This window comes from Vidua chalybeata, chromosome 4, assembly GCF_026979565.1.
Source record: "Vidua chalybeata isolate OUT-0048 chromosome 4, bVidCha1 merged haplotype, whole genome shotgun sequence".
Lineage (NCBI taxonomy): Eukaryota > Metazoa > Chordata > Aves > Passeriformes > Viduidae > Vidua > Vidua chalybeata.
The window spans coordinates 61343625-61370477 of record NC_071533.1 but is presented as its reverse complement, the minus strand read 5'-3'; the positions used below and the strand labels follow the sequence as shown (position 1 = coordinate 61370477).

Sequence of the window (26853 nt, the reverse complement as noted above, 5' to 3'; positions counted from 1 at the left end):
GCAAACAGTTGTCTTTGTAGGTAAGTATGTGCACACTTGTTTCTAGCTCCATGAGTCCAGCATGTACACCATACTAGTGTAGGGAAAGGCACTTCACTTGATACTTTTAACCATATTCTACTTCTCCCCATTTTCAAATCTCTCTGCTAATTTCCCTTCTGCTTCCTCATCAAGACTCAGATATCTTTAAGGGTCTCAGACATTTTCAAGTTTGACGCTTGTGTACCCTTGGAAATTACAGAAAAATAAGGAAAGAGGTCTACTTCATTAAAACCTCTGAGTGGTTTTTTCCACCCATGTTTGCTTCTCTGATCCCTGAAATTACCTTTGAAGCCATTACTGGTGCCAATTTCTCATATGCCTTATAAAAGTTTCTTTTGTACTCCTACTAATAAGTGTGCACCATATTTTTTCTCATCACTTGGCCAGAACCTTGTGCATTCTTTGTTTAATTTTACAAAAAAAAACCTGTATCAAAATGTAAATATTCTTGAATACAATAATCTTCACTACTTAAAGTTCAGTCTTGACAAGAAGAAATTGTAGTTTTTTAAAGCTACACACAAATATAATATTTGAAGGAGGGCAACATACCTTCATAGTGTGGCTTAAAGTGATGACTATTTTCAAGTTTTAATATTCATAAAGCTGTTTCCACTGAATTTTGTTCAGTGTCAAGCGACACTTCTCAATAGAGCACAAGAAAATTATGTGAAAATACTAACAGGCATGAAAAAATTGTAATAAAATCAAGATAAAAAATAGGATCAAGAATCCTCAGAGGAAGAAGGAGAATGAGAACATAAAATTGGCTAGTCTTCCTTCAGAAAGACACTTCAGGAAAAAGCACCAGTCTGGCTTTTCAAAATCCTTACAACCATATCTTCAGGGTTTCCAGTAACACACAGTACCTCCATTGATTTTGCAGAGCTAAAGAACATCAGTTTTGTTTGTTGCAGCTAGTGAGCACAGTAAGAGTTAGCCTTTCAAAACCTGTATCTACACCCATTCTTTAATTTTAGATGAAATAAACTGGAAGATGTATAACTGTATGTATAAACTGGAAGATAGACAAAGAAAACCTTTGGGTCAAGTTTCTCAGGAGCTTGCTTCTGCTTAATAGACAATTAGCACAATGAAGTCTAGCAAAGCTTTCTCAACACTTCTTATTGTGTCAGCAATGGAAATGTTCCAGTCTCCAGTTAGAATAAGCAGTTCCAACACAATATTTAGGGGCTACACACCTGCTTTCAAAAATTTATTGCTAGCTCTGCTTCACAGCAATGCTTTGCCAAGTGTTTGTACAATGCAACAGCCAAAGGCACGTGGCGCTATTTCCAGGCTTGCTCTCTACAGACATCTATTTTCATTCAAAAACCCATGAGGGGAGGGGGGAATCTGAGAGCCTCCTGTGTGCTGCCAGTGGAAGGTTACTACATGGAAAAAAGTTTTCTGACTACACAAAGAAGTGTTTAAGTATCTTTCTATTACCACTGGAAGACATACAAATACCAGTTGCATGATGGATTCTTACTTAACACAAATAAGAACAAACTTCCATTGATGTATCAGCAGTCATGAATAGTTATAATCTCTAGAATTAAAATTTTGGGGTTAGAAAGAGTTGTGTACCTGATACTCGAAAGTTGATCATTTTTCCATGAATTTGTGGCTTCCTGCATTTAAAAATAATCTTGTGCTATCAGCATTCATATTCCAATTAATGCTAATTATTAACCTGGGCTACAAAGTAACTGTCCCTATTGAGACAAAGAGAACTACTTCAAAGTTACTGCACTTCCCCCAAAACATACCACCAGCATTGAAACAGACCCTGCAGCAGAGACCAGCACTGTAACTGGTCTCATTGTAACTGCAAGCTTATACTTCTACTTCATATCTTCACTCAAGAAAGGAGATACTTATCCTCCAATACTGCCTGCTACACCTCTTTAGGATCCCCCCATCTTCCACAGCTTTTAATCCCCACAATTTACTAGGCATTCTAGAGAGTGACAAAGCTAAAATAAAAGCTTTAATTGTGGAAAAGGAGGAAAAAAACCTGTCACTTCCTTTCGAAAACACCTTGCAGCTTGTCATAGCTATTTAACCAATACTCAAAGCTTACTGTTTTCTATTAGTCTGATGCTTGTAACATATTCTGTACTTTCTCATGTTGTTAACATATGGGAAGAAGTTCCAACAGCATCAAAAGCTGTTTGTCAGCTACTCTGCTAGATTATGATACCTGATAGGGTCATATTAAATGATTTTATTTTTAAAATACTCAGGAACAATCATCCTGACATAGTATTAAATCACTTTAATTTACTGTGAATGGAAGCTATTACTCTTGCTTTATCTGTTTAAATATGATAGTATTTTTGTTTTAGGCAGGTGATTTTCAAGACAGGACAAGGGCACAGTCTTCGTAGATTAATACAGCCTACTAGAATTGCTGAATGATCTATTTATTACAGTTCTTGTTGGGGAAAAAGAAAATACTTTTTAGGACATCATCATTGACATAATAGGTTTCTTTTTTTTACTTATTTATATTTACCTTCACAAAAGTTAGATGCCCTTTACATATGATTACAACAAAATAAAAGTATTTTTGTAACTGGATCAGAAGGAAAGACATGAAAGAGCTGTGCATTAAGGCAATTTGCAAGTTTTGGGTTACAATTATTAAGTGAGGAAGTGAGTTACACCTTTACTTCCAGAGAATGTAACAATAATAGGCATAGGTTAGACTAACCTTCTAACTATACCTTCTTACACTGCACTTTCTTCTTGTTAAAAAAAAAGGAACTCTGCCACACAGATCTAAATCCTGCCTTTCTGAAGGCTGACAAATAGAAATTAACCCAGTAGTGGAGAAGTGACTTATTTACACCCTGGGACTTCTCATGTAGAACACAAAAAATGCACTACACAGCTTCTAGCTTGAAAGTGGCAGTCAAGTCCATGTGCAAACATTCACCCTATTGGCAGCTATAGCCATCAGTCACCATGACTTACCCAGGCTACCCAAAGACAAAGTCTGTACAAACAGGAGACTGTGCTCCAACCAGAGCTGAAGCTTTGGCTCCTGCCACAGCCAGCTGCCCGCTTGAACCAACCACTTCCCCTCCAAGGGCCCCGCAGGGTCCATGGGAATGCAGCAAAGCAGGCTCAGGCAAAGGCTCAGAAAAGCTCTGTATTTTTAGCCACTGCTGGCCATCAGCACAGGCTGCAGATGTGGATGCGGAACAGGAGGCAGCATCTCCCCTGGCTGCACAGCTTCCACCCGCACATGGAGCTGCACGAGGGCCTCCACACATCAGCAGTCTGGGGACTCTGCTCTGCTTTGGGCTTTTTTTAACCTGGAGAAAACACACTGCTTGTAACAGGAGAGTTTATCACTGTCTGCTTAAAGCATGGCTTGTAGTAAATTCTTTCCGTATTTCTTGCAGGGTGCTGCTGCTTTGAAACTCTTTTCCATGTAATAGATCCAAGCTAGAAAACAGACTTTGATAAAATCTTTTTACTTCATCAACAAGGATTAGAGCTTCAATCAAGTGAAAATTGAATTGAATTATAATTAACTCAACTTATGAAGTTTTTCCTACAGTAATGTTATAAGCTTTACTGTTCATCCCATAACAAAGTATCACCTGTGAGCCAAGTAATTTATTTTCCTATTTCAAGAGCTCATTTTCACTGTATCATGTGATGCAGAGCAAGCCTCTTCAGTACAACTGACTTTAATTGACTGGAATGTTGACCCCCCACATATTCTAATTATTACAGAAAAACATTTGGGAAAATTACAATCCCCAGGTTAAAAATCACACTTATTTTTAATTATTAAGGAACTGCCATTAAAATTTTTAAATATTCCAACATAGAATGTCAGCAAATGAGATCTTAAAACATTCAGACCTGAATTTCTGAGTAAAGATTGTAATTGAAAGGCCTCAAATGTTATATGTGCTGAATTTTACCAATATTGAAACTTAAAAAAATAAACATATTCCATTGAACTCTTATTGGAATTCATACAGTGACAGCTAAATTGCACAACCCTCATAGGGTCAAAGCACACTTGGAAGGGAAAAAAACACAAAGCTTGCTGATTAAAAATTGATTTCGCTATTATAGAAAATTAAAATAAATACACTATATAAAAAAGGCAATTTAATTTCACTGGGGAAGAAAGCAATAAAATGTCTCTAGGTTATAGCCAAAATCTGGCTTTCCTCTATATGCCTTATTCTTTTAATACACAAAATCTTGACTGGACACATGCAAACAAGTTCTGTGAAGACAGATCACATGAGAGGCAACCAAACAATATCCTGGCTACCTCTTCTGGAATTTTAAAGGAATTTCTTTTGAAGAGCATTCACTAACAAAACTACGGGGAGAAAAGTTGTTGCAAATAAATGGTGTTTACATATACTTCCGTGCTTGCCAAGCTTGAACTGAGTTTCTAAGAGAAGCAGTGGATGCAAAGCCTAGTTCAGTTCTACAGTCTACTGGGAGAGAACTTAACTTCAGTGGTTATTCTTGGTGAAGTTCTGACATCTGACTGACTTAGTGCATTTTCAAACACCAATTGCAAAAGCAACTGGCATAACCAGTTCTGCTCAAGCAGAATTCCTGAAGAGAACCGATATAAATAATTAATCATGCAAACCTCCATTGCAAATGCACTTCCGTCTTCTCCAAGATTACTCATCCTGACAGCTTCTAAGTTTTAAAACGTTTAACTGGATAAAAACTATACAAAAGCTCTCAGTGACCCAGTAAAGCAACCCAGCCTGAGCACATACCAATATTGTTTCTTTCTCAGAAGACTAATATTCACATATATTTTCAGCATTAAAAACAGGACAAGCAACATCTTAGCTGGAGTGACTTTAATTCCTATATTGTTAAATTATAGTATGATGCTATGTTGTATCTACACTTGCTGAACAAGTGGGTGCTGTCAGAAGAGTTTTTACAGGGCTTGAGAAAAGGCTCATGTGCTCAAAAAGCCTGTCTGACCATTGTTTTGGTGAGGGGTCACCTAAACCAGGCTGTGCTTTTAGACGATGCTGAGACTCAATCAGTGACTTACAGCTCTACTCCTGACTCAGTCTACATGTCAAAAATAACTTCAAAAAAGCACCAAATCATTTAGGAAGGATTATTTACTGTTACCCAGGAGGCAACAGGAGACAGTTGTTCTAGGCTGCAATTTTGCCAGAAACTCACTAATGGTTGGATGCCATACCACATAATAATTTAATACTGACTGTTTTGTAACAAATTTAATAGAACCATTGAAAGCTGTAATGTAAGACAGTTTGGATGTAAAAGAAAAATATTCACAGTAACAGCAACAACCATAAAATGTTGATAAATTATTTACCCACTCATTAAAGAACATGCGCTACAATAAAATATACTGCTAAATGTCAGGGTACTGCACTTATTAAGCCTCTTCAATTTTGCCATCAAAAATCTTTGGTGAACACTTCAGAACCACTGTGTCAAGAAGACAAGCTGTAGATAAAGTCTGAATGGTCGAGTACAGTGACAAATTCAAAAAGCTGCCTCAATTTCATCTTAACAGCCTAACTACAGCTAAGAACAGGCACATGACACGTGGATTTCCAGAATACTTTACCCTGAATTAAGCAGCACAGTCCTTCAAATCAGCATATGCATTTCACACACAGCAGCTGGTTTTGAAGTTTTACTACATGGTCTCTTTCCATGCAAACATTACTATTCCCACAGTCATTTGAACAAGGAAGTGACAACTGAAATACAGAAAAAGCTCCAAACATAACAAGGCTACATGTAATACAAAAATCCCAGATCAAGTCAGACAGATTGAAAGAGGCTGTTTTCCTGCCACTGAAAGAGCAGCTCATGAACTACTACTCATGACCACACAGCTGGATTTCACAAGATTTTCCCCACTGGAAAGGTAAATCATTTGATTCACCAGCCAAGAGCTTGGGTTCATCTGTAGTAGAACTAGTTCTCTGAAATGTTGTTTTCAACAATGCTGAAAAAAAGTGAGTTTTACTTAGGTTTTTTATTCTCTTATGACACACTAAGGAAGGCTCTTCATGCCTCACGTACTCAGTGTAATGACCAAGTGGAACACATTCTTCTGAACAGCACTGCTGTAACGGAAGTAAAATTTCAACAAAGAGCCTTTTCTGGTACTGAAATTGTGTGCAACTCAAACAAACAGGCTGCACAGTCCTATATATAGATCATAAACATAACTGGCTTCATCATTCACCATAAATCCTAACACAGAATTAAATAAATACCTTTTGTATTTTCTTTGGGTCTTTCTGTAAGTTTTCTCCAAGAGGTACTTTTCCAAACAACTTCCATCGCACATCATTTTGTTTTTCAAATCTTGCACTCTGCTTTCTGGTAAACAAATTCCTAAAAAAAAAAGTTTTATTAAGAAAAAGGGTTGATTAATTATAATAAAAAGAAGGATGAACATTTGCTAACCGTACGTAGACTAATCATATATTCCAACTCCTCTTGTGGTTGTGCTAACACTGTTTCCCAGCTTCAAAAGGTAAATCATGCAGTATTATCACCATACCAGGCAATGGACTTTGTTAAATTATAATTTTTAGTAGATAAAAAAAAAGTTCATTTTCTAACCTTCTAAAAGTGGACACCTTTCTTTAGTATTCCTGGAGATCATTCAGCCTCACTCTTTTAAAAAACAACTAAGACACTAAAACTCTTGCTGCACAAACATTCTTTACTCACCTGTTACAACACATTACTACCAAAAAAAACCTTGGAGACATTGTACCCTTTCACTGTATTTGATGGCTTTCACAAAAGATTATTTTTCTAGATAAGCTTAAAAGCAGCTATCAAAACACTCTGAAATGTCTAATATTTAGCTTAAACACTGTAGGAACAATTATAAACCTAGACATAAAGCCACTGAAAAATAGATTCGTTTTATTGACATTGTTAGTTTTTAATCATAAAGCAATTCGCCAGACTTGCATCGTAACAACTACTTTTTCCAAAACTGGACACATGATTTTCATGATTTTGATAGCACTCAGCTCCTCCAAAAGCACAGATATTCTACTCCCATGGCATGCCTGCATTATTAAAATAACAAGTTTTCTTTTGTCCTACTGTCCAGTTTATCACATATTCAAATATGTCCAGCTTAGTTCTGTTATTTACTCACCTCAAGGCAGGTTTTTCTGGAAACTGACTATCGTTTTTTGCTCCCTCATTCAAAAGAAAAAAAACCACTGAGACAAAAGCATTTTTCCTACTGCAATCAGTAAAGCAGCTCCAGCACCTTCACATCACAGATGCTTCCATTCTGACATTACTGCTTTTCCTTACAGAGTGCCCTGTGTGTTGGTCCATCAAGTACTGATTATTTCTTACATAAAAAGTGTGATTGTTTGGGAAATGAAACTATATTGAGTTTCACATTCTAGAAGAGCTGAATACATGTCTGCGACAGGAACAACCCTAGGCACTAAAAAGCTGTTTTTCTGGGCCACATTGTATCAAATGCCATGAAAAATACCACAGCTATACCAACAGAGATAACACTGCTGGAATACAAGAGATATGCTTCATATGTGAAAAACAATTAAGGTTATAACATCAAAGTGTGCTGAAACATATTATAAGGTTAATAGTATGCACTGCCATCCTTCAATATGCATACATTTATACAAATCATCACATGCTTCAGTATCACAAGGGTACCGTTACCTTGAAATTCAAACCAAGAACAGATTATCATATTAAAAGATAAGGACGAAGTGTTTATGTACAGAAACCATGCAAGTCAATTACACCTGATGCCAAAGCTAAGCAGTAACTGTACTTCTCCAAATGCCTTTCAGCTGTGCAGAGATTGTAAGGCAACTAAAGCCCGAGAGGATGGATCAAGCAAGTTCTAAAATGTATCTAAGAATAAAAAGGAAAGCATGGCAAAAATAATAAAATCTACTACATGTAAATAGGATACACAATGCAAAACAGACTGTCTGTTCTTGCAAAAGGTTTTTTTCACGTTGTTACTACTTCAGAAGCAAGCAAAATCCAGACTCCAAACCATCTTCAGAGAAAACAAGAACTTCTAGCATCAGGGCCACTGGAAGAGCACTGTAAGGAGGCACATCTCTGTGACAGCCCTGTGCACATTCAAATCCTTTTGCAAGTAAAAGGCTTTCATCACGCTTCATTAGCACTGCAATAACACAAAAATTAAAGGCAATTTTCTCTCTGCCTCTATCCACATTAGAGGTTCCTAGCACAAGTGTATATACAAGCAACAACTCCTTCAGTCTCCTCTGAAGGATTTTTAGAACAGCAGTAGGTCTTTACCATCAGAGCAAAGTAAAGATGAATTGGAATGATAAATTGTAACAGCTCTGCTGCAAGTGCCTGTGTAAAATGAACCAAATCTGAAAAGCCAATGTCACACACTTCCTTTCAATTCAATTCCACAATCCTAACTATCTACTTTCCCTTTAGTGGCAGTGTCATAATAAATAATCTGTTCTACACCTTATCTAGCAGATGGCACAGCACTTGTTCAGCTCACTCTTCTCTATTCCTACATTCTAGGGCACCAGGCATCTCTTCCTCCCTTTGTACTATGTCAGGGATTTCCAGTTCACTTTTAATTTAGAAAAAAAAATATATATATATATTGAACTGAAAGCAGCAGGCATGGTCCATATACAGATTTCATTCTGTACTGTCCTTTTCCTCCACCCTCTGTCTGAGCCTAAATCCCACTGTTTGGTAGGTGTCCACACTCTTTACAAACTCAAGAAAGTCTCAAAATCCCACAAAGGCTTAACATTGTCAGCAGCCACAAGTCAGCATAACCAGATGTAGAAGAGCAAACTACAATGTGTTCTTTTTTTGACTGAGGACATACAGCATTAAACCCTGATCTGCCCCAGACTGAAACACATCAAAGGTAATATGTGACAGGGTGGTATGGAAGCAGCAGAAGAGATGCCACCTAATTTGCACCTATTCTGAGAAAACTTAAGGGAAAAAAAAAAAAAAAACCAAACCAACAAAAAAAAAACCCCAACCTCCCTCTGCCTCCAAAAAAAAAAAAAAACAAAACAAAAAAAAAAAAACCACAACAACAAAAAAAAAAAAAAAAAAAAAAACAACCCAAAGAACTGTGGAATGTTCTCAGGTTCAATTTCTACAGAGCTTTGCAATAAATCAGGACAACACCACAGATCCTGATAAAGCCACTACTTGAGATTCTTGAACTGAAAGTAAACCCTTAAAATATGCAACTGCCTTAGGAGGAAGTTTCTGCCATAGCAGAAAACTCATAGCAAAACCTTTCATTTTTCTGCTGCTACAGCACCAAAATGAATTACTTTTCTCCTATTTTTACACAGTTCCCTCGAATTTTCAAGAAAAGCACTAAGCCATTTCACTTCTGAGCAAATTCACTTAGAAAAATTCCACACTAAAGGTAACTTAAGAAGAGCTTACTAATGGAAAATACATGTTAACAAGAAGCAAAACTTCTCTATTTGGAAAAAAAAAAGCCTAAACAAACAGATCTTTACTCTGAAGATGAGCCCAGAAATTCTACGGTAAAAGATGTCAAAGCTTCATTACAAGTGTTTTAAGGTAACAAAAATAAATTTGAGATCCTGAATGTAAAAAAGGGCTGACATGACTTGAAAGAAAAGATTGCATGCTCATCATTAGTTCAGTTTCACTGTTCTCTTCAAAACTATCAGAACACATCATGATGATCCCCAACACGGATATAAACAAGAACATCTGACATGATGCATGATGTCTGCAGTCTCATTAGCGTGGAGTCATTAAAGTGTCATGGATTACATCTGCATTCCTGTTCTATGTGCCCACTATTTTACACTAAGTATTTGTAGCTGCTTGTTTTAGAAAAGCCAAGCACAGAAGTTAAACTGAGATCAAATTTCAGTTAGAAAACTTCTTTTTCATAGTCCCCTACAAACAGTATTTTGCACCACACAGCTGTTTAACCTTGTTATTTTAATTGAGCTGTGGAGAGGGATTACCTACCTGAAGAGAATTTAATTCTAACTCCAGAGTTAATTTTTACATTCAAAGAACATCATGTGGTAGAGGACAGAGATGGAACAATCTTTTGCTTGAACATACAGATATTGCATCACCACTCTACACTGATCTGCCCAGCTGCCTTTTCTGTGGGGAAAAAGAGGAAGTTAAGTTTAGCAGCGTCAGGCAAACCTTATTTTTTAATAAAACTTAAGAAACAATTCCATTTTGGTTCTCTAAGCACTGCTAAAATAAACTTACAAAATAGCTGCTAATATATGTACTGCACATATGTATATTGCCACTCTTTATGTAGCTTTGTATGCTATCATGATCAGGCTGAAGCCTCAATCAAATTTAAAAAATGTGGTTCTAAAGACATTAAAAACACATTAATAACAAGTAATTAAGTCAAACCTAGCCATATTGCATCTGTTGGAGCATTTTCAAGCTTTTGCTTTAAAAAAAAAATCCAGCATCACCGCTGGAGTAGAAAGTTTATCTAGTTCTGTCCAATTTTCTTTCCAAAAAGACAGGAGGTCTGCAACACAACTGCCAGCAATTACTGCCCCGTGAGGAGTTGAGAGCAGCAGCTCCAAAAGCATTCAGCTATTCATTTTTTCCACATTTCAGCTGTGCTTTGCTCCAAGCAAGGTTAGTCACTTCTGTGAAGTCACCTCTTAAGAGGTTATTCCCTTCCACCACGTCCCTCCTGTTCAGTATTCAAACCTACCCACCAAAGCAGCAGAGACAGTGCTGCCATGGCTTCTGTTGCCAAATTACTCCAAGTCATGAAGTCAGCTGCAAAGCTCCTTTCCTGGAAAGTCTCAAAGTCTTCTCAAGCCAGGCAGGCTCAACATTGAGCCCATCCAGATATCTCTGAAGTTTGGTACCACCAGAGTCAAGGAACTGTTTCTCTGGCACATGTCACTGAAACAACAGGAAAAAAGGATGGGCTCACATGAGCTGTCAGAGGGTGAAGCTGAGCAAGGCAAGCACACACACCCCTCTCTGGATTCAGGCAACACACAGTATCTTTTTATCAGAATGCCCATGATATACCAGTTTACTGAAACAAAAGAGGAGCTTAGGATTTAGGAGTTTTAACAATTAGAGCATTTTGGTTATTCAGAAAATCTGAATTTCAACTTTACTGATGTGACTATTTTGCCAGGGCTTCTTAGAGGAAGTTCTGCAGTACTTGAACTACTGGCATGCAACACCAAATCACAACTGCAAGCAATAGAAAAGCAAGATGGTATTTGCTGCTCTGTGCTAGACTAACACTGACCTGGCACAGAGATTACTTCAGCAAATAAATGGGTTCCTTACTCTTAAAAAGATGGTTGGTGTACAGAAAATTGTCTGTGTACAGAAAATTGTCTAGAAACTGACCCAGCTCATGCAAACTGATGCAGTTTCTTATCTGCTAATATAACCAACTTAACCAATGCTAATTTGCAAATACAAGTGAATTTTTGTTACATGTTTTAAAAATACACACATCATCTCCAGCTCTCAAGATGCATGCTCCAAATTTTAATTGTCTTTCAATTAAGGTTATTTTCAGAAGACAAAACAAGTGGAATATCATGCAAATGAACTACTGGAAGGACTTACTGGTCTCATGAGCACAACAGATGCAAAATAAGGACAGTGGGGAAAGTTCAAAAGGTTCAGTTTTGTAGAAAAATTTTATCTTGAAAGACAATTTTTCAAATGAGTAACAGACTGTCATGTGCTCTTAAGAAGCAAGAAAGATAGAGGCAAGTCAATTTCAGCTGGTCTGAAGGAAGACCCTGAAACTCCCCTGATAACTCTAAACTACACAAGGAGAGAAGAGACATCACCATGGTCTTGAAGCCCTCAGCCTATCCTAGGCTAAGGCCATGTATATTTAGATAAATAAGCAGGTATTAATCATAAGAACAAGGTAAACCCACACTGAGCACATAGGCACTGTAAGACATATCTCTACAGACACTATTCCACAAGGCATCCAGAAAACTACATTGAAACAGGACATTTTAAATAATGTGCAGCACCTATTAAGCAAAAAGCACATTAAGATAAATTTATTAAGTATTTGCTGCATTGTCAGCAAAAATGTCCAGCCTCCTTATCTGATGTAGTATTAATTCAATTAACACTATCTAGGAAACATTCCCCACAACATTATTTTCTTCTCATCTTACAGTGACCCTTTCTATTCAGTACTAATCATAAGTTTTGCAACTTACCAATAAACAGAAGATTCTCACCTCTAGATGTTCCTATTTTGCTCACTTAATTTTCAGAGACTGAGAAAAAAAATTCTGAAAAATCAGCAACATTCTAGTCTATCAAAGGAATTTTTGTTACCTGATTAGTGGAGGAACAAAACTGACACATAAATCATGATGACTGGAGAACTGATGGACTTGAGAAGGCACAGTTGTGAGGAGACCCACCGAAGTCTCCTGAAATACCCTAAATCTACATTCTCCAGAGGGAAAAGCAACAATTGGCACCCATGACCCAGTAACACTGGTTTCTAGAAATAATTCACTAGATGCAGTTCTTACATGCTCTCCTCTCAAACTCAGATCACTTCTCAGTCAACCTATACATCAAAACAACCAACAGATAGGACAACATCAAAAAAGTTCAAGTTCTTTGGCTCCAGTCAAGAACCTCCATAAACAAGTCAGAAGTTATGCTTTGAATAAGATTCCAAAATTACATACAAAAGCAGGGTTTACAGGATTTTGTCTCTGGAAGATTGCCAAAGGTCAGACTAAAGGAAGAATAATGCTTGGTTTATGGTTAAACAAATCAATAGAAATAAAGCCAGACAGCCTACAAGTTGACTTACCTATGAAAGAGGTAACTAATCACAGAACTATGTTTTATAAATTCCTACCACATTTTATAAACAAAGTTTTCCAACTACTAACATTCCAGTATGTTCAGTAAGAATCAAAAACAGTAACACTTCACCATGTAACAGACACCTGCAGGTCTGAGAAAAAAAGACTTCCACAGTTGAGAGAAACAGTAATACAATATAAGTTAGCAGCATAGGATACCTGATAGCTTGCAATGGGGGAACCTGGAAATTTCTCTAGATTTCTGGGGAAAAGAGCAGGGTTTAATAAACTATTTATCAAAACAGTATTCTGCATTTATCTTTCTTCTTACAGGTTCCCCTAATTTTACAGGGGAACAAAGTAGTGCTGACTGCACTGAAGTATCCAAGACATACAAAGGTAAATCAGGCAGTAACCCTGCAAGTTCAGCTTTAGAACTGGTTGCAGCAAGCCAAGAACTGTTTTTCACATGGATAATGCACAGTGCTGGTCTACCATGCAAATACTGAAGAATTCTCAGAAACTGGAGTTTCAGCAAGTAAGGACTGTCACACAAAATCAACACTCAGGTCCAACTTCAAACTAATATATTAGCATACATCAGCTATAATTAATGATCATTTTCTAGCTGGCCAAATTCCCAGTTATCCTCATATTATCAGAGTAATTGAAAATTCCATTCCTAAAATCTGAAAGTAGATTTCTTCATTGATTTGAAGCACTATTACTACATAAATAAAAAAAACAGAATACATGAAATGTCATCCTAAGCAAAAAGCTGAACCCAGGTAAGCTCCAAGACCTTGCAGCAACAGATATTAAATATGGACCTGTCTACATTAAGATCAAAAGGAAAAAGTGAATAAAAGCTCTGCCTGTATCTGTATCTAGTGTCGGGCCTCTGGACTACAACAAAGAGATCAAAAACTGGAGGAAGTCCAATAGATGACCACTATGATGGCTGGGTGCTGAGGCCTACAACATACAAGCAGGGATGCTGACAAAGGTGTTTTCATTTAGTCTGGATGAGATCCTCAGAGATGCAATGAAGAAAAAGCCCCAATGAAGAAAAAACCCCAAGATGCAATGAGGAAAAAATCCCAAGCTGCTACAAGGCATGTTTCAAATGGATAAAAGGGCAGGGGAAAAAAAAAAATCACAGTAGCAGAATATAAATCCTGAATTGTGCAGCCCAGGGAGGTTAACTCCAAGCTTGAATGTACTCACAACAACTGCACGGAGTCCGAGGAACACGCTCTGGCGCTGAAGCCAGCCCCGCACCGAGCAGGGGCTTACACACAGCGCTCCAGAAATCCCTCCTGAGCAGAGCTGCTCTGAGATTCCACTCACAGAAGGCTCCTGCTCACAAAGGGGAGTCATGCACCAAGTATATGCTATGTCCTGCCTTCAGCTACTGCCAAGTTCTTGTGTTTATTCTGTCAGCTCCAAGGTGTAAATGACCCTAATATTTACTGTAGGGTTTTTCTTAAATTATTATTCTTATGATATGGCTGGAGAACTTTGGAGGCATTTAGTGACTAAAAAGAGAGGCTTAACACAAATAAGGAATGGATTCAAAAAATTTATGGCTTCCATATACCAATTATGTTAATAAAATTCTGCATAAGGATGAAAACTTTAACAGACCATTTCTTGTTTGAGCCTCTATAAATGTATTTAAAACCAAAGTTAATATTGACTCCAACTCTTCCACAGATTAAGTAACACAGGAAGGGATACTGTATAAAACAAAACATCAAGGAGCAAAAATTATATTTATTCCATCTAATTTCACCTTTCTCACAGCATTTTTCAGGAAAGAAAAAGCTGAACATTAAACAGTACTTTGATCAGATGGAGAGATAGAGCATCACACAGAAGCAATTGTCCTGATACGCTCAATTCTCCATGCCATCTACTTCTCACAGCTCCTTTTAACAAAGGAAAACATCAGTAAAGCTCTTGCAAATTAAATAAAGATACAAAGACCCACCCTAACCCACCCATTCACTAAACCTTCATAGAGACAGTGAATCAGAATGAAAACACAGCTTAATTTCATTAATCTGAATTAGCTCCTGAAGTTGCATGCACATCTGTGAGAAACTTTTGTAGTTCTCACTCTTTCTATTCAAAAGAAGCGTATGCAGCACTGTATTGGGTTTGCATGGCAAGATTTTGGTAGTGGGGGGCTACAGGAGTGGCTGCTGTGAAAAGCAGTCAGAGGCTTCCCCCATGCCCAAGAGAACCAATGCCAGGTGGCTCCAGGACAACTTGCCATTGGTCAAGGCTGAGTCCAGTGGAGATAGTGGTAGCTTCCCTGGCATAACAGTTCAGAGGGGAAAAAATTTGCTGCACAACAGCAGCAGCCAGAAAAGAGGAGTGAGACTGTGTGAGAGGAACAGCCCTGCAGACACCAAGATCAGCACAGAAGGAAGGGCAGGAGGTGCTCCAAGTGCCAGAGCAGACGTTCCCCTGCAGCCCCTAGAGCAGCCCATGGAGATCCAGGATGGAGCAGAGATCCACCTGCAGCCCATGGAGGACCCCACAGTGGAGCAGGTGGATGTGCCTAAAAGAGACTGACCCTGTGAGAACTGGAGCAGGCACCTGGCAGTACCTGTGATCCCTTGCAATGAGAAGCTCACGGTGCAGCAGGTTTGCTGGCAGGACTTCTGACCCCACAAGGGAAGGGAGGGTGGGGGGAGCATTACAGCTCAATGCTGCAAGCAACATTCAACACCCATCTATGCTACAAATTTCATTCACCAGCCATATCAGACTTCCGTAGTGCTTCCCACCAGCCACTAGAAAAGAAACATATACATTTTACCTGCTTTTAAGTAAAAACTAGACCACATTAAATCTCACTTACTACACAGTTTTGTACAGTTACTAAAAAAACCTCCAAAACTCAAAGTATCACTGAGCAGATTTTCATTTAGCTTCCACAATGAACAAATAAGTTCAACAAACCTCTTTGTTTAAAGTCTTGTTTGTGTAAAACTGTTTCCAGTTACTCAACAGCAAAACTAAGATGTTAATCTACTAAAGCAACTTCCCTTTATTCTAAAGAGCCACATCTCAAAATTTAGTGAAAAGTTTAAGGCAGAACCAAAAGAACTGTAATTGTAAGGAGTTACATTATCCCACACAAAAAGGGAAAATAAGGATTGCAATTAATTTAGACAGTTTCAGTTCAACACCTAGTGGAGAAAAGGCCACATGACAAAGTTCAATGCTTCATTCTCTGAGCAAGACAGGAATTCTGTAAACTGTATCATACAATTTTCAGCCTTTATTGAAAGCAAAGGCTGTTAGCTGTGTAGAATTCCAACTTTCCACCTGTGGAAGATCTGTTTTGAGAAAGAATGTTTATTTCAGAAAATTCTGCTGATTTCTTCTGTTTCACACAGAGACGTGGTAGTATATACAGGTGGAGAGAGTACTTTTAGTCTGTCAGTTCCAGTAGACAGAGTGGCTTTCAAGTAAGAATTATCCAAAACCACACTGTGAAGACTGAAGCACCTTTCAGATGAGCACACCTGAATGCCTCACAGGCTGCTGAAATATTGCTGAAATATTATCCTATGTTAAACAGATCCTCAGTGCTTCTGCTGCTTCCCACACCACCAAAGCATGAGCTTGTTTGCCCTCTCTTCCTGGCCCTTTTAGCCACCTGCTATTGGCAACAATTTGCTAGAAATGCACCCAGATAAAGCAGCAGGGAAGGACAAAACTGCCACTCAATTATTCTCTTCCCTCTAACAGGGCATTGAATCCTGTGGGGCCAGGCAACTACAGCGCTTGGAAGCCCAGCCCACGGCAGGGCAGGGAAGCAGACTGTGCAGGTTCCCTCCATCAGAGGCTGGGTTTCTGGAGTCCTTCCCATCAGCTTCTGGACAACTCCACCTGCAGCTCAGTTTGGTTTTGCTCATTTGTGGTTAGAACAGTGAACTTCTATCTGCCCCCACAGTGCATCCGGCTCTTTCTGTTGCTCCTCCTACACGCTTCAGTCCTGTTCTCAGCCTGTCTCCTCCTGTACAGCCAATACTCTAAGAGGCCTCATTGAACAGAAACTTGCATAGAAGAGGAGACAGCATCATAACTGATATCACAGATTAGTCAACTGCAATTATTGTCACTATTTTTCTCCCTTCCTGTGGTCAGTGAATTCCCATTTTTGGAGACATGAAAGTGGGAAATTAACACTACAATGCTCCTTGTTATTCTACCTTTTTTTTTAAACACCAAAATTAGAGAAGTACAATAAGCTGTCCTCATTAAAAGCAACAAACAGCATTATGAAAGGGTCCTATCCATTAACACAGATGACTGACTTTTGCCACTGATGGACATAATTCCTAAATTCAGAACTCCAAATTATATGTGATCAGTAATCTCAAAACATGGGTGTACATATATGATATAAACATATTAAATTCACATGATTTCAGACTTAAAACAGTTACCGAAAGCAGTAGCTACTATTTTGAAAATTAAGACTTTTTTCTTATCAGATTACAAGTAAGGTCAGAGGTACATGCTTCTACATATGGTATAGGTTGCCAATCTTGCTCCAGAAGCTTTCTTCCAGAAATGCAGAGATTCTTTGCAAATAGAAAATGTACGTTCTTCTTAAAGCCCTTTATTTCATGCGTAGTCCCTATACTCCTTAGAGGCTTCCTGACATCCAAATACTTAGAACACTTGGATCAAAAACTTCTAGGAGTAGCCTGAAAAGAAAGACAACCCGGATTCTTGGGAAAACAGACAATATCCATGGCAGTGGACTAAGTAAAGACTTAAGCTGCTTGTACTCCATTAAAATGAAACAAACTGCCTGGCTTATTATTTAACTGTACATAGTCCTAACCCCTTTATGGTCACTCTCCATGTAAGCACAGAAGTGCTCATTCTTAGTCTCCAAAATGACAGTTGAAAATGATAAATGAAAAGAGCAACTTCTGCAGTAAGATCACTACAGTCCTGATTCAGCAAAGCTGCTTAAGATCCACACATTTAAAAAGTTTCAGCAGTACTGAAGTACAGTAGTAAAGGTAAAACTCATTAACCCATACTACTCTGGTCAATAAGGCAAAGGAGCAGACAAGTCACCAACTCTTTAGTCTCCCACCCAGTTATTTACTCACGCTAGTTTTCAAACCAAGTTCCTGCATATATTCAAATGAAGGAAATTAATTCCAACTCAGGGTTACGTGAAAGACCTCTGGGCTTTTAAAGCTGATACAAGTGACACTTGAAAATAACCAACATGTCAGGTTTTTTTGCCAACAGTCAGCATTACAGCTTCTTTCAGAAGCAGTAATTCATTTTCATATGCCAACCTGGAGCCTAAAGAGAGCACTGTACCTGTGGTGCCTTAAGCTCTTCCAAGAGGAAAGCTGTAAGCAAGAAAGCGGCCTCTTTCTCATGTTTGATCTTCCTGGCCACACCCAAAGATGCATCCAGCATCCTGAGGAAACAACCAGACATTATGGATACTCAAACTGCTGAAGACACAAACTGAACCAGAGAAGCAGTCCAGGAAACTTTCTTCACCATAGTGCTCAAGGAGGCAGGGCAGGAGCACTCCATTCCCAAGTGATCTTGAAGGTGCTAGAACTGAAGGAAATAAGCCAACAGCATTCCCTTTTACTTTGATCTCTTCTACAACTCATTTTGTAAATGCAGTTTCAAACCAAAACTTCATAACACACCACAGAACTGACATGGAATATGCAACCTTGTGCACAGTGCATATGTACATGCATACAGTTTCCAAAGGAAAAATGAATGTACAGAGTGCCAAAAAATAACTTCATATTCTAAAGCAACTACTTCTCTAAGCATTTTCTTGGTACTGAGAAAGAACTACCCCTAGCTGATATGTAAGTAGCTTAAGCACATGTGACCAAGCACTGGAGGCATCTAATTATTGTCAGTATTATCTCTACAGGCAGCCACAAATCTTAACTGACATCTCAAGGCCAAGTTTACTCTGATAAGATCAGAGAAATTAGCACATCCTCAGAGGCCAGATGGGGCTCAATACAAGCAGAGGTGCCATTTCAAGAAGCAAGGTTTCTCCCTTGTACCAAATATCAACAACCTGTGCAAAAAATTAAGCTGACTCATCTTTGCTCTCAATAGCTCAAACCTATATCCTATTACCCAGAGAAGCCCTCAAAGTGCTAAACATGCAGATTAAGGCTGAGTATCTGCACTGCAGTCTTACCCCATGACCATCAGGCTGCTGCAAGGCTGTGTACAAAGCACTCAAGTGTCATTATTCCATGTTGTACACATGTGTGCCAGCCACTGGCCAAAGCCAAGACAATTTGGCTTTCTCCCGCCATGGTTCATGCTTGGTTTTCCAAAGTGAAGTTTATGCACTCAACCTGCAAGACTGAATCGCAACTTTCAGCACAGAATTCAGTGCTAAGAACAGACTCCTTTCTGGGACTTTGTTTATACTCACCACTGCAGCACTTGGAACAAACTGCTTTAGGAAGCTCCCTCTTAGCAAGCTGGTCTTTAACAACACTGCTCAAAATGCCTCCTCTTCATCTCACACTGCACACAAACCCTGGTACAGAGCACAGGGTGAGCTGGGTAGGTAGGCCTCTACAAAGCAGCTACTTTCAAACAAAGCACTGGAAGACCCAGGTTCATTTACTTCAGTACTGGTATAAGTCCTGGGAATCCACGGAGCCCACAGGAACTCCAGGGAACAGGGAGTTTTCAAACCTACGGATGGCAGATTAAAAACACCAACAAAAACTAGCAATGGCATGTTTTGAACCTTTACAATGCTGACAGTATAAATATAAATAGTACTCCCTGTGGCACAGAACAACCTCCGAGGCTCTCTGCTTGTTCAACACCTGTGAAACTCACCACCAGGTCTCATTACATGAGACAGATGCATAAAATATGGGGGTGTGGTGTGCAAGTACAGACAAAAAGTGGGCAGCTCTTGTTTCCAAAACAGAGCAGGAAGTGGATGCCAAAGAGGAGGATATTCAAGGTCAGGTTACAGACTGAGCACCTGGAACTTCAAAGCCGATCACCTAGTTTGAACTTAATCCTCATATTCTTACAATGACATCACCCAGTGACCAAGATTATCTGATCCCCATTTAAAAGGCAGTAATGACAGCCTTTTGTTTCCTGGCATTCAATGTACCTGCAAAGATTCAGGTGCAAAAGCTCAGTCTAGTGAGTACTACAGTTTCTACAACACTGGTAAAACCACCACAGACTACACTAGAACAAAATTTGGACACATGGCTTGCTTTGTTGGATAAGAAAAGTTGAGAAACAGTTAAACATACTACTCTGAGAGGGGTCTAAATGTGCCTGTTCCACTGTGCTCCCTTCCAGGCTGAAGGACAGCATTTGTTTGAGTTAGGAGTTGTGCTACCAGAATGGGTAACAGAAGTTTATGCTTTGAAGTGCTGAAAGCCTCCTGCTTCAGAATTAAGTCTGGTTCCATGGCAACACACAGACAAGGGTCCACAAAAGCATCAGCACCTCAAACATGACTGATTTGCACATGGCTTCAGCTAGAACTGAAGTTCTGCTGCACAGTACTTTAACCTAAGAATAAAAATCAACAAAGGCTCCAGTCAGCTTAGCAGGTCTAAACAAATTGATTTTCTTAAGCTTCACAAATAAGGCAGCCTTTCAAAGAATGTTTTTTGCCAGTTCTTGATGTATTTTGTTAGCCTACTTGTCTCATGCAAAAAAAAATTTGCATGAGGAAAGAGATACTAGCTGAAGCCATGTGCAAAACAGGTTATTTACAGCTAACTCCGCTTGATGTCTAAAATTTCTTTCTAGAACAATTTATTTAAAATATATCAAACTTCAGATGATAAAAGTAAGAAACATTATGAAGGCCTTACATAACTTAAAGAAAAGAACCCACTAGCAAACAGCTCAACCCCTCAAAAGTAGATTAGTCCTCTTCCTTATTCCCCACTTCCCTGGGGTATCTGCATTTAGAACCTTATCATTCATATAAAGGCCACATTTAGAAACTGCTTTGGGAAGCCAATGCTATCATTTCAATAAGTGGGTGACACAATGTCAGATGTTTTCATTCCATACAAAAATTAAGGAAAAGGATATTAAAAAAACAGCAACTGAGATTTGGAAAGATCAGAGTAGTCACACCAAGTGTTTTTAAAGTATTTATATTTTAAGCTTCATACTCTTAGAATGATCAACAAAATATTCCATCACTACTAAACTACTTATGAATCTTCAGATGTTAAAGTTCTTTAATATAGGTATGGATTCTACCTATATTTATCTATTTATGTGACACAAGATTAAAAGACCTTGGCCAAAATCACAAAAGATATCACTGGAGAAGCTACTGTTCAAAAGAAAAAAGACCTCGTTCAGAAATCCTTTTACTGTAATATAGAAGGAATCTTCCAAGATTTAAGATGTTTCCATACACCATAAACATAATATAGAGTAGGATGCAGAGCCTTAGACCCCAGCAATATTTGCCTATTTACTCATAACTGAAAAAATATGTTAATACCAATCTAAATTAAAACACCAAGCTATTCTATCTTTCAAAGTACAATATCAAACAAGACCTTTCTCCTAAGATCTTACATAATCCATTAAAATACATTTTCTGGAAACATTACCTGGCAAAGAAGTTTGTAAAAGGTCTCAGTATTTTCCGTTTACTGTCCGCATCTGTCTCATGACAATACTGCTGCTGGTTCTGGTCACTGCTGTCTCTAGAGGAATTCAGGGTAACATCTGAAAAGTGTGCCTCGTCAGTCTCGAGATTCACAATTGCACTTGAACTGCTTGTGACCACAAAGTCCAAAATGTCCTCATTGCTAACTGATAAAGTTGTTGACAGCTCTGTGCTAAGACTAGACACACTACAAACAGAGATATCATCACTTCGATTTAGAGTTTTTGAGGTTGGACTATAAAGCTTGACAGTGTCATACCCAGTTCTCGGGAAAGTTGAGGATTTTCGCACGGCATGGTCATGCTCAGCAGTCAGCGAATGCGGAGGCACATACGGCGGCAGCGTGCACGCGCTCTGGAAAGCCCTGTCAGGCACAAGTTCAGGTTCTGATTGCTTTCTCTTCACATTCAACACACTGCAGTGAACAGGCTCTGGATTTCCTATTTCTAGAGTTGGAATACCAGAATCCACTGATTTAAGGCTATGACAATCTTCTAAAGCACTGGACAGCGGGCCAGGTCCATACTCAGGCAATGAGATATCTCTTGGGGTCCCAGAGTTCAAGTTCTGAAGGCCCTGGATACTGCTGCCCACTCTTGCATCCAGAATTCCCACGAAGGTCAAACCATTTAAAGAGCTGGATAAATTTGCTTCGGTTGTCTTGGCCCAGCTGGTAACTGGTTAAAAAGAAAGAAAAGATTAGGAGTTTGCAGGAAAGTTGTGGTTTGTTCTTGACTGTTTGTTTTGTAGCGTTGTGTTTTTTTCACAGTTGTTTCTTGGTTTTGTTTCTTGGTTTGTTTTTTTAATGCACTCAGTCCTGTCCTAATTTAGACTTTTAATTAAAAATTATTTGTCTTCTCTTGCACATGATTACTATCCCTTCCCCCAGCATGAACAACCAGGAAAATTGCAACTTAAATTAGGCTTCTAGAAAATGTGAAGTATGAAAAGCTTTTCATAAGCAGTTTGTATGCCCATGTTTGCTTCTTACACATCTCCTGAGAGTGAAATTGCATACTATAAAACCTGCAGTATTTTAATGTTCCCTGTCAAGATTGAGGCAAATATATGAGATTTATTTTTCTACAGTCAAAAATTCCTATTTGCTGATGTCAGAGGGCTACAAAACTTGTTTCCATACACTGAGAGCAGATTCGAAAGTGTTCGTTTCAACAGAATTTTTCAGCATTCTTCTGGAAACCATAAAACTGGTAATAAATTTGTCACAGAAGAGAATGCATTATGTATCATTGTTTCATTAAGGAGGAGATGCAAAATCTGAACAGCTATAAAGCTATTCATAGAGACAATGTTTTGACAATACACACAATGCACTTCATCACTCTCAGGGGCTGTGATCCTCCATCCATACTGTCTCCCCAGGGGCTGCCAGCGGGTCAGTTAATCCAGTCAGTGCCCCACTTCCAGTCTGAATCTGAATGACCTGCAAAGCAAGGGCTGTCAAATAGGAGCTACAGGTTGGATGCACCCAACTCGATGGTAACTTTCATACACCTGGAACACCATTCGGAATATTGCCCTGGCTTCCAGAACTGCTACTGACCCTTTAAACACTACATGAGCTATATAATTAACACTATATATCACACAGATCTTCTCTTTCCATATGAGTAGTAAATTGTCTACAGCCCTTCTGAAGTTTGCAATGCAATTACTCTGCAGCAGTTGGCAGAACAAATATGCACATATTGCTTCAATTTCTTCTCTCTGAAACACTCTGGGATAAGTGTGAATGAGTGAAGAACACTCATTCCATCTTGCAAACAGACTGATTTCTAGACAGATTTTTCTTCAGTTCCTGAAGCTTGGTCTCCTGCCTCTGGTCTCCTATTCTCTCTGAAGCAGAGCACTTAATTAAAGGTGCCAGCTGTTCTCTACAAGGTCCTCCCCACATTCTATTTTTAAAAAAGGAATACACACATACCCCCAAAGAAAACCCAAAGTTCTCAATTTCAAACGTCAGTGAAAGCTGCTATCTCACACCAGTTCTAAACCTCTGGTTAATGTCACCTGAGCCCTGCCAAACACCAGGGTTTGACACACAGTCCATTCTCAGATACGAGGACATCAATACAGTTCGGCATTGTGATACCAACAGGCAGTGAGTAAGAGAAAACTAATTTCAAACAAATCTCACTGGCCCAAACAGAATTCTTTTCCTATAAGTTTTCAGTCATGTGGAAAGTTCAGGAATCCAACTTACTTTGTATGCTACACTAAATCTTTAACTTACTACCTAAACAATATTTGCTAGCAGATATGAAACTCCAGTTCAATCCATGCCTAAGCACAGGCAAAAGTCCAGGAGAAACAACCCTGGATATTTCATCTTTTAGACTTCTTCAGAACTTTTTAACAGCCAACTATATGCTACCCATCCAAATCAATCAATGCATCAATTGCCTAATCCTCTGCCTAAGCAAGGTTTCAAGTGTATTGTTTTGACTAAAAGGCTTGTGAAGATGTGTGAAGTCTTTTCTTAAAGAGTTGCTATAGCAACTTTTTTTTCATATTACCATGGTTTGAAAAGTTTACATCCCCTGCAATTAAAGTATGTTTTGAAATAGCTGGCACACCAACTGTGTACATTATAAATTCCCTATTCACTAAATTAAAATTGCAAGGGCCAGCAAAAAAACAAACAACCCTAAACAGCAATTCTTGAATGGAGGCAACAAACTATACTCAAGGAGTCAACAGTGATAGTTCAAGCGTACAAATAAGACATAACATGGAGCATTAGATATAATTGCTGCTGTATATACTGGAATCTCCTGTTCTCAGACCTTCTTACTTGGATTCACTTGTTTTTGTAACATAAGTCTGACTCTTTTCTTCTCCCTGTGTTCACCTTTATTCCTTCATATACTTTACGTTGCTCTTCAAATCCACAGCCCACCCCAGCCCCTTTTGTTACTCTAGAGCATATACACATACACACTTCAGAACAGGTTAACCAAGGGTTTTGACTTACAAGAATTCAAACTTAGGAATGCATCTAGAAAGTGCGGTCCAGAAAACAAAACACAAATGTAATCTGTCAGGAACAGCTTTGATGATGTTTGGGTAAACAGTTCCCATAATGAATTCCTCCCATGACTGCCTTTACTTCTGCTCAATGATTTTCCCAAGCAGCAGCCAGTCCTTAGCTTAATTGCACTGCTCTTCTCAACCAAGCTTACAAATGGTAAGCATTCAAGTGACCTTGGCAGACGCAGTAACTACAGCAGCTCAAGAGGCCAAATACTGTAAACAAAAGAATTAAAAAAAAAAAAAAAAGTGAAAATAGCTTCTGTACTTGGTATTTTTTCAAGCAATAAACTGAACAGAAAGAGACCCTTTAAATGGGCAACCAAGAAATGCAGAAGTATACAACACTACAGCTTGCTGGAGCAAATTATGCAACAGCAAGCTACAAAGGTTTTACACAGTTCAGCAAAACTGTGGGAGGCTTTGAAGTGTACCCATCAAGGGCTTTAAATGAAAACTTGAGATGCAGTCAGCTGTCAAGAACACACAGAAGAACTCCTTTATTTATCTGGAGTTAAGTTGTTGTAGGATTGTTTTTAAAAATGGAGTGATATGTATACTCTGTTTTAGCTGCCTCACTGGTAAGTGCAAAATCTGACAATTGATGTCAAATATTCTGTCATGTACTCCAATGCTAACTTCTTTCCATAAAGCATTTATTAACATAACGATTTTGAAACATTATCATCTGAGTACCATGAACTACTGAGAAATAGTATGCAATTTTGTCCACACAAGATTCATAATTCCCATTGTTTATTTAAATATACTACGATAGAAATAAAATCAATATTTGTAAAGTCCTGACATCCTATGTCTTATAGAGAACATGATCTCATAAGAGGGAACATCCCACAAAAATAACAAGGAAAAGGGAGTTAAAAAAATACAGCCAAGGTCACAAGTGGCAATGAGAGAGCAGATAGATGTTATTTACTCATTAACACTTCCAACTTAAGTGCTAAGGAGCACATGATAAAGACAGTTTTGTAGCCAGACTCAAAACTAACATCAGGACACAGCTATTCACACAAAGGGCAGCTAACCTGAGCAACTCTTTCTCACAGAACACCGTGGATGCAAGAAATTTACATTAAAGCCTGGGAATACAAAATCACTGATGATTCCTAAACAAAAAGAAACTCAGAAAGGCTCTAAACCGAAAGTATCAGAACTTCATGAAAACATCAACATACATTAGTTCTGCTTTCAGACCCTCTCCTAGGTAATTCTTTTTCTGACAGGTGGAGTTTCGATCTATCTATACGGCCTCACATTCCCCAGATTCTGATCACAGCATGCAAGAAGGCATGTTCTGACAATAACCAGAGGCTTTAAAACAGATTTTGGCTTTGCATATTACTCAACCATACAGAGGGAACAAGTCATATTTGATTATAATTTCTAAGATCTACAATAAAATGGCTTTTTAACCCCCTTTGATATAAAAGTTAAAGACAACAGCAATGCCAAACCATTACAGTAAAACAAAACCAGAAAGATGCAAACTCAAGGCCCGTTATTCCAAGTTTGCTGGGAGTTATGATGCAGTTTAGGCAAGCAACAAGAGTAAGACAATAATTTGCAAAAAAGGCTCTATATTTTCTTGCCTCGCAGGAATGAAAAGAGGAATGATTGCATACACAGCTCAGATTTCAAAGAGTCAACATCACACATTATCTCTTCAACACTTACTTCTGCCAGCATTTTTTCTCAAGTTTTTAAGAACAAGGAATTTCTTCAACTACAAAATTGCAACTTCTTTTTCTTCTTAAAGGATTTTTTTTTTTGTAAATTAACAGTTTATATTCGCCATGCACTTAATAATAATTTTGTTGCATGTACCAAGAAACACATTGTTGTTATCAAGGGCAGCTTTGGGTGATCTTGGTGCACAAGAGCATCAAACTCAGTTTATTAAAGATTTCTTGGTTCTATTTGTTTATGTGCACGTTCTAACAGCCAAAAGTTCAACATTGCCAAAAGTGAAGAACTCCTGAAACTACCAAAAGTCTTCCTTTTAACTAAACATGGGATACAGCAATTAAGGCTACCTATGTAAGTACTGCCAAAACTTTACTGGAAAAATGAAAATAGTGGGGATTTTTTTTTTTTGTTTTAATTAAC

At 38.4% G+C, this 26853-nt stretch overlaps 1 protein-coding gene across 1 annotated transcript in view; it reads right to left on the bottom strand.

Moving 5' to 3' along the window:
• The window catches only part of TBC1D14 (TBC1 domain family member 14), a 65082-nt gene that overhangs the window by 37258 nt on the left and 971 nt on the right, over window positions 1-26853 (bottom strand). Inside the window, exons 2-3 of the mRNA XM_053940931.1 lie at window positions 21617-22352; window positions 6324-6444 (exon numbers count right to left, since the gene is read on the bottom strand). Coding sequence (XP_053796906.1) covers window positions 6324-6444; window positions 21617-22352 — 857 coding nt within the window. The remainder of the gene's footprint in view (window positions 1-6323; window positions 6445-21616; window positions 22353-26853) is intronic.